The sequence below is a fragment of the Culicoides brevitarsis genome, chromosome 2, assembly GCF_036172545.1.
Source record: "Culicoides brevitarsis isolate CSIRO-B50_1 chromosome 2, AGI_CSIRO_Cbre_v1, whole genome shotgun sequence".
NCBI classification, from domain to species: domain Eukaryota; kingdom Metazoa; phylum Arthropoda; class Insecta; order Diptera; family Ceratopogonidae; genus Culicoides; species Culicoides brevitarsis.
The window spans coordinates 14120524-14140973 of NC_087086.1; the positions used below are offsets into that span (position 1 = coordinate 14120524).

Genomic DNA, 20450 nt, shown 5'->3' on the forward strand with positions numbered 1-20450 from the left:
TAGTTTATTATTTTTATTATTAATATTTATGCGCTGAATAATGACGACGAAACAGAAGGAATAAAAGGATAAAATTAAATGTGAATGCGTCCACCCTCATCTCTAAGAAGAAAAAAAGTAGAAAAGAAAGAAACGACGTAGATATGACATGAAAGACTTTGATCGACAGCCAGTTTCGGTGAAACATGAAATGTTGTTCGGGAATTGTTTTGTAAAAGTACGTAGTAGTAGTTGATTAAATTTTTTTTCTATCCGCCTCCTTGTGTTTCGTGAGACAAAAGAGCGGCAAGAGTAAGAAACAACTCGAAAAAAGAAGGATTTAATTTTATAATGTGTGTTGTTGTTATTAGACGATTCAAGTAAGAAGTAAGGGAATTTCTGATAGAGCGAATGTGTGATGAGATGATTGCTGTTGCGTAGGGTGCGCAGTTGGAGATTTGATGTTTTTTGTTTTGTTTTCGAACCGATAAGCAACACCTGGATGTCTCTCGCATCATCATTTATTAGAGGTAATGAATGAAGTCTCGTGCTCCTGTTTGATCGGTAATTCATTAGGGACAGGAGCATCTGTAAATAGTTGGAAAAGGTGTCTTATGGGATTCTGAGAAGGAGATGTTGATAAAGTTGGCTTCTTAGGTGAGTATTTGAAATTATTACTTTTGCATTAGTTGTGTTTATTTGCTTCATTTTTGAAAATTAAAAGCTTCTTTACTTTAATGTAGTACTTTTAATCAACTAGTATTTGAATTCATGAATATCCATAAAGAAGCTTGATTTTAACTTGAAGACATCTTATATCTGGTTTAACTTGTAACGATAGATTTTTCATTTCATCAAATGCGGATCTTTTATTCCATGCAGGATGAAAGCTCTTGGTGCTCTCGAAGTTTTTGTGTCTTGGTGAATTGTTGAGATTAATTACGTTTATTTATTATTTAAAAAACCTCATCTTTTCTTATTTATACTTAATTCTAACAATTCTTTTTAATTCGTTCTTAATCACTATTTTCTTCTGAAGTGCGTTAAAGTCAATGTCGTTAGAAAAGTCATTATAAAATCTAATGCAGCGTGGGATTGGGGCATTTTCGAGGTATTTCCTTGTTGTGGTTGACTGTTGAAGCGGTCTCGGATTTCTAAGGACATACTGGAGGTTCCTTTCAACGAATTTATTTTTCATGACGCTCGACAAAATGTTGGAGCTCAGTATGTCGTGAGTGAAAGTGGCGCAATTTATTCGGAAACGGTCCTCAATAGTTGTCATGTTGAGTAAATTCAAACGATACACATATGGGGGCAGTTTGAATGGATCCTGCCACCCAAGATCCCGCAAGCAAAACAATAAAAACTGCTTTTGAATGGATTCGAAACGATACAAATCACATTTAAAGTAGGGCATCCAATCCATACAACGCTACAATAATCGAATAAATACAAACCTTACATTGCTAAGTAATTCTGATTGTATTCCAGTCATTTTTTTTTCATATATTTAGTCTCAAATCAAAAACATTACGATCCTAAGTCTTACTTTCACAGCTTTAGATAAAATTTTCTTCTCCTTAAGAAAATTTGTTTCACAAATTATCAACTTCTGGCTCGATGTTTTGGATTTGAAGTCTTGAAACCTGTACCAAAGGTTTTCCGGTTTCCTTTTATCCTCTCCAATATTTTTGACTTTTGAGAATATGGAGCATTGCCTTGTCTTCTTATGATGAGTTTTCCTTAAGGGATTACAACCTTTTTGAGATTTTTACACAAATTATATTTAAACCAATCGAATTGTGTCGTTCTTGTTGAAGTCAGGTCCATCTTGTACTTGCAATTTTAACATAATTAAAAGCGTTTCTTTCAAATTCTTCAACAATATCACAGTCTGTTTTGTATTGCTTTGACATATCATTGAACATTGTGACACACCTTTCAATTTTTTTTTTCGTTTAAGTCCAGATTTTCAATGAAAAATTTTTTTTCACAGCTTAAATTGATATATTCAATAAAATTTTAAATTGTTTAATTAAGCAACTTTCACAAAAATCACTTCACTATTTAAATTTTCACTAATAATTTCAATTTATAAAAACTTTTTCCATGACGATAGATTTCCATCCATTTGCGAGGTTTCAATCACTTAACAAAAAATTGTCCTTTCTACAATGAAAAAAAAAATTAAAATAAAAATAGGAAGCCAACAAAATTGCTCACTTAAAATTATTTCCTTTCATTACCTTATTGCTTTTAAATATATTCCCAGAGCAAAACCGACAGCAAAAAAAAATACATATTGTCATTATTTCAGAAAACATACAAAAGCTTGATTCTTATCAAAGTCGTCATCAATACAGTCAAAATTGTCCATTTCTTTTCTTCTTTTGCTGATGTCGCATGCTTGACAGATCTCCTCCTCGCAATCAATATTTTCTCCGAAACTGCCGACTTCAACTTCAACCTCATTAAATGCGTCTGCTGAAAAACTGTTAAATCATTCCGTCAGCTAAATGTCAAGAGCTGTTGTCAAGTTTTTTATTATTTTTTTTTTATTTTCGGTGAAATTCTCTCTCTACGCTACGTTACGATATGAAAACGTAACATTGTTACGGGCGATAGTTATTAATCAGCATGACTTGTAACAGTAGTTGTAACATAAAAACGTATGAATGTTATGTTTTTTTGATTACGGGTTAGATAAAATACGAAAAATTTACACCTTGTAATTTAATATAAAATTATGTTTACAATGAAATTAAATTAAAACCTGACAGTTTTTCGATGTGTTGTTAATTATGTTGTAGTTGTACGCGATCAGCTTAAACATGCAACTTTTTTTTTGTAACACGAACCAAGCATTAGACTCGAGGGTCTTTTATCGCCGACGACGACGACGAGATAATGTGAAATAGATTGATTTTTTTTTCAACTCCCTTCCGATTTTAAAATTTTCTTATCTCTATCTCTGGCTGATGCATTAGAGAAATTCGCCGTCATCGTCAAGTCATAAAAAAAATGTTGAAATAAAAATCCCTTATACAAACACATCTTTTTATGTGTACATAACTGATTGCCCTCTCATTTTTTGCCTATCTTTAGTCCATTTTTCGAATTTCCGTACCTCGTATGCGTTATCATCCACTACGTCGTCAAGTGTAAACATATTTAAAATGGGCTTTAAAAAGCATGTAAAAATCTAAATAAAATGGGTTTTGTGATTGTAGATAAAAAAAAAACGACGACGATGATGATGATGATGACAACGACGACGACCGAAGAAGTTCAACATATTTTACGCCAAGAGGGACATATAAATAAAATATGAGCGCAAGATAAAACTTTAATAGAAAATTTCTGGTCAAACATTTTTTTTTTCAGGATCGATTTTTTTGCTGCAACGTTGCTCTGCTGCGGATTGTGGGTACTTTGGAGACACATTTATAATATTTTTTTCAGTGCGATGAAAAAAATTGGCAACAACAACGTGAATGACCGTTCGTAAATTACATTATATTACCTCAAGGTATGCAATGCCATAACCATAGTATTATAAAAAAAAAACTATAACAGCTATAATAAATTGTCTAGATTAGAGTTTTATAGTGGATTGCCTCAACTGCATCGCCAGCTACCCACAGCAGCAATGGCATTAACGACATCATTATTTTTTGCTACAAACTTTTTGCCGTCGTTGTCCGTTTCGCGCAATGTACAGCACAGAATTTTTTATTTGGAGCAATACATGTGCTTTACTGCGGGGTGCAGCCATTACGAAACTCTTATAGGTCGATTGCACCACGCAAACTCCAAATAAAACGCACACATACACAAAAAACTTTCGCGTATATACTACAAATGTATGGTATGGAGCGTCTTTCACATAAATAAAGTAGCGCGCATGCATCTATGAACCAATCCCCACTTTCGTACAACATAAGTAATAAATTTTCTTACTCACACACACAGACACTCGCTGTACAATTAAAACACGAAATTTCAGTTTTACAAGTTACTTTTGTCTTTTTTTTCTTGCCTCTGTAAGATTGTGTTGGTGTCGAATGACTGCCCCCATATGTGTTGATAATGTTTGTAATACATAAGAAAGAAAAATTGTCTTTGCATTTCTTTTTCTTTCTTTTGTAAAATGGCTGAGAAATGTCTTCGAAGTGAAAAGTCTGAAAATTTTCGAGATTTTTCGGAATTTCCTTTTCAAAGCTCAAGACCAAGGTCGGGTTTGAAAAAAAACTTTAAATTTCACCGAAATTAACAACAATTGACGAATATATGCAAAATACTTGTTTTCCGCTTTTCCAACAAAATAAATACCCATGAGACAAGCACACCGCACTCCACACTCCGCACATGGCTAAGAGGAAAACGAGAGAGAGAGAAATGTCGACAGTCATTTGATTGCAATTCAAATGTAAATTTTTCGTCTTGTCTGACATACATTGCTCATCGAGTGAGTCGTGTGCACACGACTGAGAAATATTTTACCTACTTTCCTTTTATTTTTTGCAGGCAGTCGATACACATCGGGAAACGCAATAATAAAAGGAGGATGTTTGTTTGATGCAGAATGATGGCAAAATTGAATGACATCAACCGGATGGAAGGTTCAAAAGAGGAAACGTCTTACTTTTTTTGTTGTTGTTTGCGCTTTTCCTCTTTTTTCATTGAAGCAGTTTTTTTCGACGAAAAACTCCGGAAAAGAGGAGATAAATGGAGGAGAATGGGTGAAATGTTAAAATGTTTAGGTAAGTATTTACTTTAAGGTCATTTTCTCATAAATTACCACTCAAAGTAGTTCGTGCAAAAATCTAATAAATTTTCGGTTTAATCAGAAAATCATTAATCATTTTTGGTATTTGATCCCCGTGTTTGATGTTTATTTTCTCGAGAGATATAAAAAATATTGGGTAATTAATTAACCACTTAAATTTAAGAGCGTGTGAGAAATGTAGCACGTTCTTGATTGTTTTTACAGGCAATCATTAATTATTACTTCCTTTTTTTTAGGTCAGGGGCGTAGCATCAATGAAATTGGTACGAGGTACAGTTTGTGGTTTAAAATTTTACGAATTAGAGAAATGAAATCAAAAGAATATCGTAAGTTTATGAATTATAAAGGAATTGGATGAAAATTAACCTAAAATGATTTTTTCTAATACCATTTTGGTAATTATAGAAGGAAATTATGTATAGTATACTGAAACCTCTACAAATTTTAACTCTATAGGATCTTCATTTAATGTGCATGATTAGAGACAGGTCCTTCGTCTTAAGTAAAGTAAAACTTAAAGTCATAAAAGTCAGAGAGATGCGTGAATAGTAAAAAATAAAACTTAATGATAGAGCAAACGAGCAACGAGCTAGAATGACCCTTCTCTCTAAAACTTGAATATCTCTCGATTTTTGCACTACAAAATCAAAAGTTGACCTACTGTTGGAAAGTAGAGACTCTAAGCTTGTGACAGAAATTGAAGGCAAAAGGGGGTACTGTTAAATCAATGAGGCTCTTCCAGTTTTGTTATAAAAGCTGCAATATTTAAACGGAATGGAAGTATTTCCATGCTTGGATTTGTCGTGCCTAAGGTACAAGATGTTTGCATTTGCTCGCAGTTTTTATTAGCTGCTTCGAGGCTGCCTTCCATTTTTTTTGAAAAGAAGGCCATGATTACTTCTTTTCCGTTTCGGACTTGACTCAACGCTGCTTCCGCGGGTTTATTCGACGCGTTGATTTCAAGCTGAAACTCCAACTCAAAATCTGGATTTGTGATGTTGTCAATTTATTTCTTGAAATGCTGTCTTTGAATTAAATATTCTATGAAGCTCGTACTATACAATTGGATACTTACAAACTGCATATATGTAAGTTTAAACTAGGCGTTTGGTTAAACATCTACCACAACTTGTCTTTAAGTAATATTTTCCGTCAACATGAAAACTTAAGCAAAAAGAAGAAAACGTTTAAAGGAGTTTTTATAGAAATAACAAAAAGTAAAAGAACTTACCAACTTAACAAATGGCTAATCAATTCTTAAAAGAAAAGATTAAATCTTCAGGCTTCTGCAACTCTCTTTTTTAATTTTATTGAAAAAATTTATAAGTAAACAAACTTTATTCATACACTTAGGATAAAAGTTCAAAGATTTCTATGAACCTACAAAGAGACAAGGTCAAAACCCACACCTTATCTACGTCCCTGATCTTCAATCAAATCAGAATAAAAAATAATCAAAATAAAGTTGAAGGTCGCACGGAAGAAAGAAAGTGGAACAACAAAAGAACTCAGCTGACTGACGAATGAAATGACCATAATAATACAATAAAATCCACACAATACAAGCCGAAAAATGTAAAACAAAAGAAAGAATTTCTGAGCTAAACTCTTTTTTTTTTTTGAATAGAGTCTCAAAAATCTGAATGAAGTGCGAGTGAATGAATGGAAAAACTGACCTACATTGTATTTTATAACAAGTCGCCGTACGTTTCTATATAAACGAGACACAAAAAAAAACATTAACATTGCAACAAAAGGCAGACAATTGTTGATTTTCTATTCAAAATGATAAAAAAAAATTCTATAGATTCAAATAAATATTACAACAATAACATTGCGTATGATGATGACGATGCCGCTACTACAACTACGGAATAGAGAGAGCGAAAGAACCATGATCATGGAGATGATAATAATGATGACGACAACATGAAACATCGACCCCACAATTTTCACTTTTACTTTCAACTCTCGGTGTTCTCTCTGTGTGTGTGTGTATATTTGACGATGATAATAACAATAATAATAATAATAGAATAAAATACAAAACACTCAAAATAATATAATAAAAGCATCCAAAAATACAACAATGGGGCTCTATGTGCTTTGCTCTCTCGCAACGGAATGTACTCTATAGAGCAGCAAGGTGGCTATATATGGAATTGTGTGCCATTCAAAAACCTACCAGAGAGTTCACTCACTCGCATTTCAATTCACAACTCTTTTTCAAGTTCATCGTCAAACAATAGACCACACCATTTTCAATTTTCTATACAAATTTTTGCTTTTTTTATTATTATTATGATTTCTATGCATACAACGCCAATTGTATACGATTTTATTCAGAAACTGATAATGCAAAGTGTTTCGTAGTAAATTGATCGGTACGATCACTTGCATCAATCAGGTGTTCCATTATAATCATGTCTCAAACTTTTAATTGAACAAAACTCATATCAAGGGATGATGATGATGACAGTCATGTTTGTTAAAATATGTTTAAAAATAATAATAATAATCCTTACCGCTAAATCCTGGTGTTAAAATTTTTTCCAACTCATCACCTTTTTTTTGCTTTTTATTTTCCTCCACACGTATTCATGCGATTTCTTGCTCCTGCGATATTTAAGCAGAAAAATGTGTGAAAATGCGAAAAAAAAATGATGAACGCGTTTATAATATTTAATCATCATATTTTATTATCATTTCCTACTTTTTCATCCCACTTGCTGTATAGTCGTCGCATCATTAAGGCTGGGGTGCGTTTTTCCTCCTCTCTGTCTCTCTCCCGTTCGTCGCTGTGTGTTATCATGTGGTAAAAATTGTGCGTTATAAGTATACCCCGAGGAATATTCAGAGCTGTCTCTGTTATTCATGACGATGATGTGTTAAAGTGATGGAAAGCGAAATGATGTGTTGATGTTTAATCTGTTGTGAAATATTATTATGTGATCATTAGCGTCTTTCGCTGGATTTATTATCGTCATTATTTAATAACAACAACGAGAAAAAAAAGTAATATGAAATGAGTGATTGGAAATAAATTATTTACTGATAAATCATTATAATGAGGGAAATTTGTATGTGAGTAAATAGGTTGGAATAAAAAATGGGTTTTCCTGGGAAAATTAATTTATAGACATTATCGCAACTTTATATGTATAGCTTTAAGTCTAGATATGATTTAATCAAAGTTTTTAATACAAACTTTTTTATATGCGATCAACAAATATTTAAAACTTTGAGATATTGTAAAGTATGCAATGAAGCTTACATATTAATTTTCTTAATTTAAGACAATTTTCACATATTTTTTGTAATTTATTCAACAAGAAACCTTCAAATAGCTTATATGGATATTTTAAAATACTCCTGAAAGAAATTCGTGAAACAGAATTAAAGTTATTTCGTTTCAAAAATTATTCATATGTTTAACTTCTTTTAAAGCACTACTCGTTATAAGAACATCAATAGCTTAAAATGAGTTCAATTAGTATTTTTTCTTATTTCGATTTCAAATATAAACTTCACTCAAAACTATCATTTGAGTTGTTGAAGCCGTTCTCTTATTTGAATATGACTCTTAAAACGAAAAATGTATGAAAAGTTGAACAATTTTATTGAATTAAAAATCTTCTTATCAAAATCCCTTTCGTAAAGCCATATTTAACGACTTTTCTGGCTTTTGATATTCAAAAATAAACTTTCTAACGATTGCAGCGCCATAACGAGGTTAGTTCAAAAATTTTCCGCTTCAATTCATGGCGCTGTTGATCGTTAAAAGGTAATGTTTTCCATCGAACACGAACCATGAACTACCGTTTTTCATTCAAATATAACCCACAATTATTTTTAATTTTTCCCGCTAGAGGAAGGCGTCATCCATTAACGACGTCTAATAAAGTTATTTTCTTTGACTTTTAATAAATTCGATTTTTTTAAAGAATAATTTTGATTAAAAATTTTCAATTTTTATGTTTGATAAAATTACAAAGTTAAAAATACTTTAAGTGATAAGAAAATTTAAAGTTTTTGATAAAGAATAATTCAAAAATTTTGATTCAAAATCCAGTTGAATTCGGGCTTAAAAGTGAAAAATAAAAGCCGTTTGAGCTTTTTAACATTCTCTTAAGTCAAAGTTTAAAGAATTTTTACGAAAAATTGTAATTTCGAAAATTTGAGTTCCTAAAATTGATTCAAAACTTTGACTTGAGAAAAAGCAAATCTTTTACTTTCACTTTTACGCCAATATTCAACTTAATTTTGACTTATTCTCAAGCTAAAAGTATTTCTTGAACCTTGTTATCTAATCAACCATAAAAATTAAACATTTTAAACAGAAGTAATTCTTTTTTAAAGCTAATTTATTTAAACAAATTAAATTTAACTATTTTTACTAAAATTAATTTAAAATAATTCAAAAGTAACTTTAAAAGAATTTATTATTTTTTTTAGTAAATTTCCAATGTCATTAATGGACATCGCCTCTTTCCATTTAATATTTTCCCTTCAGCTAATTCAAACATCTTCGCTCTTTGTGACAAAAAAGAATTTAAAGTAGCGTAAAATAAATTAAAAAAAGTACGGAAAGAGAGCAAAATATTTACCATTAATGTTATAAGTTAGTATTTAAAGGGTCAAGAACGCGATCGAAAGTAAAGAATGTTATTTTTATAAGTGTTTCTAAGTTGTTTTGTGATTTTTTCATAACACTCGCTCGGAGAAAAGTACACAAGAGGAATTATAATTTTTTTTCGCTCTGGTTGTGAAACAGCTATTTCATCTTTATTAAAAATTCGACACTTATACATCTTACTATTTGATTGGTGAGTAAAAAAAGTTTTTGTTTTTAAATAAAAAAGAAGTTTTGTTTGAGAAAAGCAAGCTCTCTAGAAATTACGACATTTTCGAAAAAAGAAAAAAAAAAAGAAGAAAAAGATACGCACACACTCTCACCTCACCTCGTATACCTAGCAGCGCGTTACATCGTCGTTGTGTCGTGTGTATGCCATGTTTAATGCAAAAGTATTCACGTATCCAAAATTCAAAGTAGACAAAAAGAAAATTTACATTTTAATTGGGTTACGACTTATATCGATACGAAAGTCGTATGACGATGGACGACGCGGCGTTCCGAACATACAAACTCATTAATGATTAGCTTGCGTTGTTGTTGTTGTTTTTGCGGTACATGGCGTACCTCTTGCGATAATTATTTACTTGTTTACCGCAAATGAACTCTCCGCAAAGATAAGACAAATAAATAAATTGATTTCGTTTTTTTTTTCTTGTGCGTCGCAGATCATGGCTCTGAATATTGCCGTCCCGTTGTCCGGCGTAAGTGATATGCTGGGCGAAAATTTCAACTTAATCTCACCAATGTCGCTACAATCGTCCGCCAATGCATCGCCAAACTTTGATTGCCGTACCACGACGAAGGTGCTGTGCTCGCCCATCGACAGCGAATCAAGTGGAATCAGTTCGTTAGATTCGGAGGAAATCAAGGTAAGTGTCGTTGTTTACATTTCAAGCCTTTTTTTTTGCTTTGCTCTGCGAGCGCGTCAACAACGACGACGACGACGGTCACCAACATAGACCTAAATATAGAACCGAGATTCGAGAATATAAAAAATTCGACTCACATGAAGAATTTTATTTGCTCTTGTTTGAGATGAGACCAAGATGACACGTGATAATAAACATACCTACGATGCAACAAATATTTTTTTGGGTATCTACGAACAAAAGACGATGCAAAGAAAAAAAAATGTATCACAGAAAAATGTAATTTCAGACAGATGTTCGGTTGTTGGGTAATAAATAATAATAGTTTTTATGTCTTCTGTGTGTCTATGATCTGTGACGAGTACAACCACGTGGGTTTCACCTTCGAAAAAGTTGTCGAATTCAAGGACTTTGTTACTTTACGAACAGACAATAATCCGGAATTTTATTTTTTTTTCTTGGATTTTTGGCGCAAACAAAAAAATATGAAATTTCTATGAAAATATTGAAAAATTAAATAAAAAAAAAAATATAAAAGGAAGTTTTAAGTGAAATTTTTAACATTTCTTTAATTATTAAAAAATTATTGATTTATTTTTAAATTTAAAAAAAATAGTTTAAAAGAGAAAATTTTAAAAGAATTCTTTAAATAAAAATTATTAAAATTTTAATTAAAATAGATGTATATAAATTTTTTATATTTTTTAAATTAAACTTCATAATTTTTTAATATTAATTAAATATTAATTAATTAAATAATTAAAATAATTTTATATATTTTTTTTTAAACTTTTTATAAAAATGAAAAATAAATAAGAAGAATGAGCTTTATTTTATTTTTTATAAAATTTAAGAAATTATTTGAAAAAAATTTAAAAATAAATTTGAAAAAACATCTATTTTTGTAAAAAGTAACGTAAATGATTAATTTAAAAATTTCTAAAATTTAATTTTCCTCATTAAAAATTTTTTTTTCATTAAATTTTTTCAATGAAAAAATTTCAAAATATTGAAAAAAATTTATTTTTAATTAAATTTATTTAAAAATTATTTTTTTAATAAATTTCAAATAAAATTTAAAAATATTTAAATTAAACAAATTTGATTATTTGACTTATAAAAAAATCTCAAAATATATTTATTTAAAAAAGTTTGGTTCTATTTTTTTTAATTTCACAAAATTTCGAGAAACTTCATAGAATGTTCTCGAAACTTCATAGAATGTTGAATAAATAAAAAAATTTTCAAAATAAATTTTATTTTTTAAATTTACATAAAATTAATTCTCTATTTTTACAAAAATAAATTAATTAAAAATATTAAATAAAATTAAATTTAATTTTTCATTTTTTTTAAATCAATAAAAATATTTTTTAAATTAAAAAAAAATATATTAAAAAATTCCAAAATTTTATTTATGAAAAAATTTAAGAAATCTATGGGTAATTTCAAATCTAAATTTAGTTAAATTTATTTTCTTATGATAAAATTTTGGTATAAAAAAATTTTTTAGACAAATTTTGGCTCGTAATGTTTTAAAATAAAAATTTTTATTGCAGAAATCTTCTGCGTCATCCACTCCAACTGACGATGAGCATGGGGCCGATCCCCCATCCATGATAACCAGTGACTTAACATCGGAGCAAAAGACCCACCTTCTCTCTCCCAAGCCAAAACATGCCACAACCACCGAAAAAACGATTGAAACTTCTACGACTATCGCTACTACCACGACGAAGACGACGGATGATGAACAAGAGACGAAGAACAAGACTGAAGAAACTAATCAAAACGAAAAACGCTCGAACGACGTCGACATCGCTGCGGAAGAAATCCCCGAAGCGCCAATTGCGAAGCCTCAAGTGTCGCCAAACTACGAGTCGCTCTCGATCACTGCGAACGCTCGCAACATTCTCGATCTCGGCGCAAATCTCATGGGCCACGTCGGAAATAACGGCAACATCGTATGGCAGCACCAAGGCTTCATGCGTTACGCCGTCTTGCCGACAAACAACAATTTGCGCTTCTTCCTCGAGAATCGTTCGCAATACCATCGACTCGGCGCCAATGGCCACTTGCAGGAATTCAACCTTGTCGATTGCAAATGCTGTGATTTTACTTATCCCATAAACGAGAATCATGCGGCGCCCAGTGGCAGTGCCTGCAGCAACATTTTAAAGAGTGTCAGTGAGATGTGTTTTGGCGGAAATGTTGTCGCGCCGCCGCAGCCCCCAACTTGCCATCAGCCACAAATTCAACGTCCATCCGCGCAAAACGGAATGTATGCCGCCAACCAAAATGCCTCCAAATACAATCACGATGCGCCAAATTTCGACCATTTCATGTTCAACAACAACTTGAATGCCGCCCTCAATCGCAGCAATTATCAGTCCAACAACATTTTGGAGAATATCGCTGTGGCGTTGCTCAATACCACAAACAGTGCCGGCATGAATATGAATGGAAATGGCGGCAATAACGGGCATCACTACAATCAGCAATATGGCGGCAATAATCACTACGGAACCAAAAATTACAACACATCACATTCTTCTTACAACAACCACAACTTTAACAATTCGTACAAGCAGTTTAAAGCCAAGCAAGAACACATTGATCATTTTAGAGGATAAGATTTTGACTTTTTTGGACGCAGTTTTTAACTTTAAGCAAAAAACAAAAATTTTAATACAAAGATCTACAAAAGTGCAAAGCAATTCCAGTATCTCTCTTACCATTCTTTAAGAAAAAAAAAACACTAAAAAACTTTAAATAGTCATTTATCAAGTCATTCAAAGTGCTCATTAGTAAAAAAAAAATTAAATAGTTAAAAAAAAAGTTAACCACACACGAGATAATTAATGCGGAGATACTTTCCTTAGAAAAATATTAAGATAATTTTGTAACGCATGCGTATGAAGTTTTTTTTCTCAATTTAAATATTTAACGACAACGCAACATTTATTAAAATTTAATCATTATTACTATTTTTTATTATTATATTATTATTATTAATTATATAGTTACACCTGTTTTTGTTTTTTTTATTAATTAATAATTATTAATGATATTTTGTTTTTTTCTATCTCTTTTTTTAAAAAGAAAAAAAAATATTGTTAAAAATTCAAGTGTTTTAAAAATAACTATAGTCTTAAAAACGTACCTTAATAATTATATTATATTATATATATTAGAGAGTGACAAAGTACTAGAGCGAATTATAAGTGCTAATTGTTATAACATGACATGATAATGATAGTAGTTCCTAAAAACACACAAATAGCTTCTTCTTTGAAAGAAATCATTCTCAAAAAAAAATACCAAATCTTCTTAACTTTTTTCCTTATAGATTAAATCTTTCAGTATTTTTCGAATCACAAATTGTCACTTTTTTGGGTTAGTTTACCGCATTTTTGTTATTTAAGTTTTTTTTGAGTCAAGAGAGAGAGTTTATTCACAATTTTTTTTTTCTAACAATATTTTAGTAGAACTAGAATTAAGAAAATGGTTTCACAAGAAAAAATATTAATTAATTATTATTGTAGTTGAATTTTTTTTTTTTTGAATATGTACTGACTCACATTTAATATGAATGAAAAAAATAATTAAAACCAAAAAATAATAAAAATAATGTACTGATCAAAAAGACAAATTTCTTTTAAAGAAAAAAAAATATTTTTGGAGCTAAAAATAAAAAAAAAAAATAAAAGGCCAACTGCTTTTCCATGATATAAAAAAAAAACATTAAAATAACTCAGTAGTTAAAAAAAATATAAATTTAGGAAAAAATTAAATGTTACCTGGAAAAAGTAAAAAAAATACATAATTGTTGTGCAGCAAATTAATATTTATAAAAATATATATTTAGAAAACTCTTCCAAATTTCGCTTAAAAGCCGTCTGTCTCGAAAGAACATCGAGTCTCCTAACACACAAAAAAAAAACAGTTCAGAATCCTTCATCTTTGTAGCACTCATTCATACAACAAACAAAAAAAAAGAAGAATTTCCAGAAAATAATTCCTCAGTAAAATAATATTTTGATGACTGTGAATAGATGAAACTTATGAAAAAAAAATAATTAAAAAAAAAACAAAAAAAAAAGATGTTTGATCGAGTCGCACTTGTTACGTTTATTAAAATAAATAGTTAAGTTAGGGAATAGTTGTTACACATTTAAAATGCACAAATGGGCTATGAACTTAAATATTTTTTATTTAGTCAGCTATAAAAACAAAGAAGTATCTCAAAGAAAATGCCATGGTTACGTTCGGTGATAATAATTAAACAAACAAAAAAAATTAGATTATTATTATTTATAATATTATTATTTATTATGCAAGAAAAAAAGTATATTATGTTAATTTTATAATAATTAATTATTATTTATATTTAAATTCAGTCATTATTAAATACATATGCGAAAATAGTTCTGTGAGGAAGGATTCTGAGCTGTTGCATGCCTTATCTTACATATATGACAATGGAAGTTATTGTGAAAAAGTAGTTAATTAATTGTTTACGATGATATTAAAAAACAAAAAAAGTCCAAGGAATTTTCGGTGTTCATTTTTATTGAAAAATATTATACTACATATTACTAAAACTTAAGCGTAGCAAATAAAAAAATACAATCTTAAAAAAAATATATTTAAAAAATATGTTACCCCCAAAAAAATAAACAAATATACAGTAAACTTAATAAAAAAAAATATTAGAAAAAATTTAAGTGGCTGTTAACAATAAATAAACAAAAAAAAATACGAACAAGTCATCGAAGACAAAACTTACACACATCAGCTTATTTTCGGAATAGTATTTCAATTGATTTGATTACACAACTTGTTTAATTGAAGTACAAAACAAAAAAAACAACAACAACATAAAAATAAACATCGGTGCCTTTATCAAAAGTAATAAACCACAAAAAAGAACATCAAAAAATAAAGGCATAAACGTTACTCCAATTGAAATTTTTCTCATATCACGCGCAAAAATTAAATGTGACCAAACAGTAGATATTATAATGATCAAAAAAAATTGTAAAACTTTGATTGAGTCAAGCAGTTTACTTATAATGATAAATTTTTAATTTTTGCAAAAAAATATTTAAAAAATGAGTAATAATCAATATCATTGAGACTGTATATTCCATTGTGATAAATTTTAAGTAAAAAAAAGGAAAAATAATGAATGAAAATAAAACCATTGTATTGAATATAAAAGAATAATAAATAAATAAAAAAGAAAATTATTAATATTAATGTTCATTTATGAGAAAAATGTTCAACAATGATTTGAAAATAAAGTTTTTAAAACATAAAATTAGTGGTTTTAATTGTCAAAAATTAAGGATTTGTATTTTAAAGACAGGTGAGTTTGATTTTTTTTTTAATTTTTTTTTTTTTTATTTATAAAGAATTAAAATCAATTTAATTTTATTTCTATGAAAAATCTTGAAATAAAATATCTAATAAATTTTTTGATAATTCTGTTTTAATTAAATTTCATAATTATCATAGAAATTTTTTTAAAAAATTTTATTTTGATTTTTAGAGATAATTTTACTTAAAAAAATATTTTTAATATTAATCAAAATTTTTTTTTAATACTTAAAAATTAATTAAACGAAGAAAAAAATTATTCTCATTGTAAATTTAAGAATTTTTCCGATTTTATATAAATTCATCAACAGGGTTTAAATATTACAACTAACAGAGATTTACAATAAATGCGAGTAAAGTAAGTTCTGAAAAAGTTTTATGGATGATGGAATACTCAATGAATGATAAATCGAGCATAGACTTTTTTTTGCTGAATTTTTTAAAATTATTGAAATGAAATATTTTCTAACATTTTTTTTTGCTATTTAAATATTCAGTAGATATCAGTCAAATATTTGAATAGATATTTATAAAATAACAAAAAGAGAAAAAAAAATAATATTAGATTATATGATATGAGTTTTAAGACAAGAAGCTTTTGTGAAAGTATTTTAATTGAATTAAAGCTCATTGAAATTAAATGAAGGTATTATGAAACTCAAGTGTGAGTATGCAAACCCCATTGGCGTTTAAAAAAACTTTGACTTAAGCTTTTTTTTTTGACTGAAAGTATTTTCGACCCTGTTTAAACAATCATTTATATTTTATTCGAGAAATTCAGTACTTGTTTGGTCTTATTTTGCTTTGAATAGCTTTTAGTTTACTGCAGAATTAATATATTCATCATAAATTGCATATTGCAACCATCGAGCATCTGATAGTTGTATGTTTAGGTAAGACCCAGTAAACTGATTTGAAATCGAGAGTGGCTTATGTTAACTTATGCTTCATAATATGTCCTGATTTTAGAGCTTTGCCTTATCGAACAAACTTGGTCTTACAGGTTAAAGATATCGTCAATTATTTCAATTTATGTCATTAAAAATTGGCAGCATAGCTTTGTGAGTACACTTCATAAAAATTTGTAGACCTTATTTTTCGCGAGATGAATTCTGTTTAAAATATTTCGTCGTCTGTCTTATGGTGCAGGACAATAGCGTTGAATATGTTCCGAAGATTCTTCATCGTTAAAGCAAATTCTGCATATATCATCAGACCTTAAGTTTATACTTTTAAGGTGTTTCAGTACTCAAGCAAGTCCAGTTAAAAATGTTATTATTACTCTAATTTGCAAAATACTCATTGACACTAGTTCGTGAGTTCTACTTACTAACCTTTTAGACACTTAACATCAACTTGCAATTCCACATAACGGCTTTAACTCCAAAAATCTTAAATTTAAGGCGTCGCCTTAAAACTATCTCAACATGAAATATCTTGCGTAAGTTTTGAATTTTCACTCCAAGACAATGTGAATTTTGATGAATAAAAAGTAAAATTTTTCACACACACTTTACAAACAGCTCGAAAACGAAAAACTCCTCGATTTCCGTAAAAGATACGGCACGAAGCCCTTCTTCTTATTGTTAATTTCTTCGCAAATCCGAAAGCAACAATGGCTTGCGAACAATGATGAGCCGTTTAAATACTTCTTGTAAGGATGTACTTACGTAAATAATAATAGAATAAACACAAAAGAATAAAAAAAATGTCACATTCACAGCTCCAGCTATTATAATGACGACAACGACTCCAAAGTACAACGACGACGATGCAATGACGATAGTGTTGGAAAAATCTTTGATGTTTTCTTCTAAATGTTAATGCTTTATTGTTTTTCCTTCGCAGACTTAATTTTACAGTTGGCACAGCGCTTATTTGTGTGCGGAGTTGAAATATGGGTGAGAGTACGATTTTTCAATCTACACCTAATGGTCACAAATGTTTCTACTTTACATGCGACGACGACTACTTTTCCTCACTCAACGTTGTGTGTGCAGCAGCACCACTTCGCATAATAATAATTGTGACGTGCCATTGTTTCATTTTATTTTATATCGTCTTTCTTCTTTTTTTTTTTTTTTGTTGTTGTATTTATTCTGAAAAATCCTCTCTTTTGTTCGAAATGCAGTGTTTTCCCTAGTAGTTTCCTTTTGTTTTAAATTTTTTGTTGTTCATGCACAAAGGAATTCTCTCAGTCTTTCTGTGTATGTGTGTGTGATAAAAAGTAAAAATTAAAAAAAAATCGTAATAGTGACAAGTTATCCTTCCTCTTTGACACAAAACACTTCACTTTAAAATTTAAACTCGCTCAACGTTTCAAATAACGGTCCTTTTTCAGTCCAATTATCCATTTCTCGATACCCGAAAAGTTCCATGGCCTTTTTGCAATATTTCTGTACCTCCAAGATGTCATCGAATTCCATTTCGTGCACCCATTTACTGTAGACAGCGCCATGGCGTCGCATCATGGCAGCAATTTCGGGTCGAGTTCGCCCTACTTGCGACATTGTATTCCGATTCAAATAATTCACAACTTCCTTCGTGACTTCCATGCCAAAAAACTCAAAGATGCTCTTGGTTGTGCGATGAGGCCACGAAACTAGATCCTCATATCGCACAACTTGAATATGAGCACTTTTGTGTTTTTGTATCCTCTTCGCTTCCTCATAATCCGCTTCCATGCGTTTGCAAAGCATTTCCATGTTCATACAATCCTCAGATTTGGTACACCAGTTGATCTTACCGCGAGAATTCATCACGCCACGTGGATCTCGAACCAGCAGCAAAATTTTGAGATTCAAATCTTTGTCATCGAGCATCGCTGAGACATCAGTCAAGCCAAGTCTAACAGTTTTCACAAGTTGAACGGGAAAGATTTGACAAACTGATGTTAAGAATTTCGGGCTTTTACAAAATGGGCGAAAAGCATTGCAAAAAGGCCATAATTGCGTATTGAAAGACCATAACCAGCGTTTTCTGTTATTGAACTCCAACATCCGATCAAGAGCATCATACTTGCAGAGAAATAGCTTTTTTAAGACATCTTGTGCAGCAGAAGAGTTCAATCCATGCAAATGTTGTTGCACAAAACAAAAAGGCTCGTAATGATAAAATGCCCGAGGATATGATTTCAAAATGTCTCCAGTTAAAGTTGAGCCAGTTCTCCATGAAGCTAATACCAAATTGTGCTGCTTTTTTGTGACATTTGCCACAAAGTTACTAAGCGAATAGTTCCTCATGAGATTCACTTCTTCCAAATCCAACAACTTTTTGCCATCCAATACTTCATTCTCCTCGACTTCAATATGCTCGTCAGGAACATCATCGAATTGGATCACAATGTTTTTCAGTTCTTCCAAATCATTATCCGACAATTCCTCTATAGTGTCTCTCGAAAAACGATTCGTAACCAAAAGCAAGACACAACAAATGCAGAAAAAGATAAGCGAGAAAGCTTTGAAATTTTTGTGATTATTTTCACGTCGCACCATTTTAGAACTGACCACGACAAGAGATTAACAGTAACTGCAAGTAAGGTGAGTTCGGAAAAAGTTTTATGGTTGATGGCATACGCAATGAATGATAAATCGTGCTTACCCTTTTTTGTTAAACATTGCTCGTGAAAGAGTGAAATTATACGTGAAAAACTTATGTAGAATGAAATGTTACTTTTTTTTGTAGAATTTTTTATTGGTTGCCTATTTAGCGATCATCAGTGAGAGTCAAATATTTGAATAGTAATAAAAACAGCCTAATGGTTTGTTATGTGATATCACTTTTTTGTTGGAGATTCGAACAGGAAGCTGCTTTTGTGAAAGTATTTAATAGAATTTAATATCAAAACTGAATTTCATCAAATTAAGTGATGGAAAATAAAAAGTCTTATAGCAAGTGTCAAAAATAGTTTAAAAAAAAAATATGCGAAAAATCATTTCGGAAAAGACGGATCTAAACTATTCTCGAAGGTATTTTGCAAATTAGCTTAATAAAATTTGTTTTAGCAATTCTTTAATTCTCCTTAGCCATTCCAGTGAAGTAAAGTCTTTGAAGTAATTGACATTAAAAAAGAAAACTAATTAAGTTCGCTTTTACCGTAATGTAGAGAATACTGAGGAACGAAAAGAATATCTGTCAAATTTTTTTGCTTTCAAATTTTAATTATGAAAATCACAAAATTTCATAAAATGTTGAAAAGAAAAGTCATTTTTGTAAATTTTTGTCCAATTTAAACAACCGCCAATTTAATTCCAAAAAAAAAAAAATTGTTGAAAAAAATACTTAAAAAAACATTTAATAATTTTGCTCACTTTTCAATTAGAAGCTTCTTAAGACTTTTCAATATTCACAAGTATAGCCCAAAATCTAAAGTAATTTAATTTGAAAAACCTCAATTCTTAAAAAAGTTTCATGATACCAGTTCATTTCGAATGCTTGTAGTAGTAGACTGTGCACATGATGTTTTCAGATACCTCAGGCAAGGGTCTTTATGATTAAAGGTAAGTTCGACTTTCAATCGATTTATCAATTTTCAATACTATCTTCAATGCCAAAGATAAGCTTTAAGAAAAAAGCTAGAGTTACAGATCATGAGCCTTTAAAGGAAAACCGGAAAATTATTTAATGTCAGCCCAAAATTTTATGTATTTGTTCCCGTCATGTCTCTAGACCAATTATGCCATCCGCGACAGGTCAATGTTGATGTAAAACATCCTTGTTTTTAATAAATAAAGAGGAAAAAAGAAAGATCATGAGCCTAAGAAATATCGTTAACACTAAAAATGGAGAAGCCATG

The 20450-nt window shown here is 30.1% G+C and overlaps 3 protein-coding genes across 3 annotated transcripts in view; 2 read left to right on the forward strand and 1 right to left on the reverse strand.

Moving 5' to 3' along the window:
• LOC134832929 (pseudouridylate synthase RPUSD2-like) overlaps positions 1-20450 on the forward strand; it is a 228279-nt gene that overhangs the window by 131625 nt on the left and 76204 nt on the right. The gene's annotated exons all lie outside the window — the stretch shown is intronic.
• Positions 9314-13879, forward strand: LOC134830047 (homeobox protein 2-like). The gene is made up of 3 exons (XM_063843401.1): positions 9314-9594; positions 10070-10273; positions 11833-13879. The coding sequence occupies exons 2-3, from the start codon at positions 10073-10075 to the stop codon at positions 12904-12906; spliced, it is 1275 nt and encodes a 424-aa protein (XP_063699471.1). The 5' UTR covers positions 9314-9594; positions 10070-10072; the 3' UTR covers positions 12907-13879.
• LOC134828545 (carbohydrate sulfotransferase 5-like) lies at positions 17950-19149 on the reverse strand. Its single transcript, XM_063841522.1, has one exon. It carries the CDS (start codon positions 19147-19149, stop codon positions 17950-17952), a length of 1200 nt encoding a protein of 399 aa, XP_063697592.1.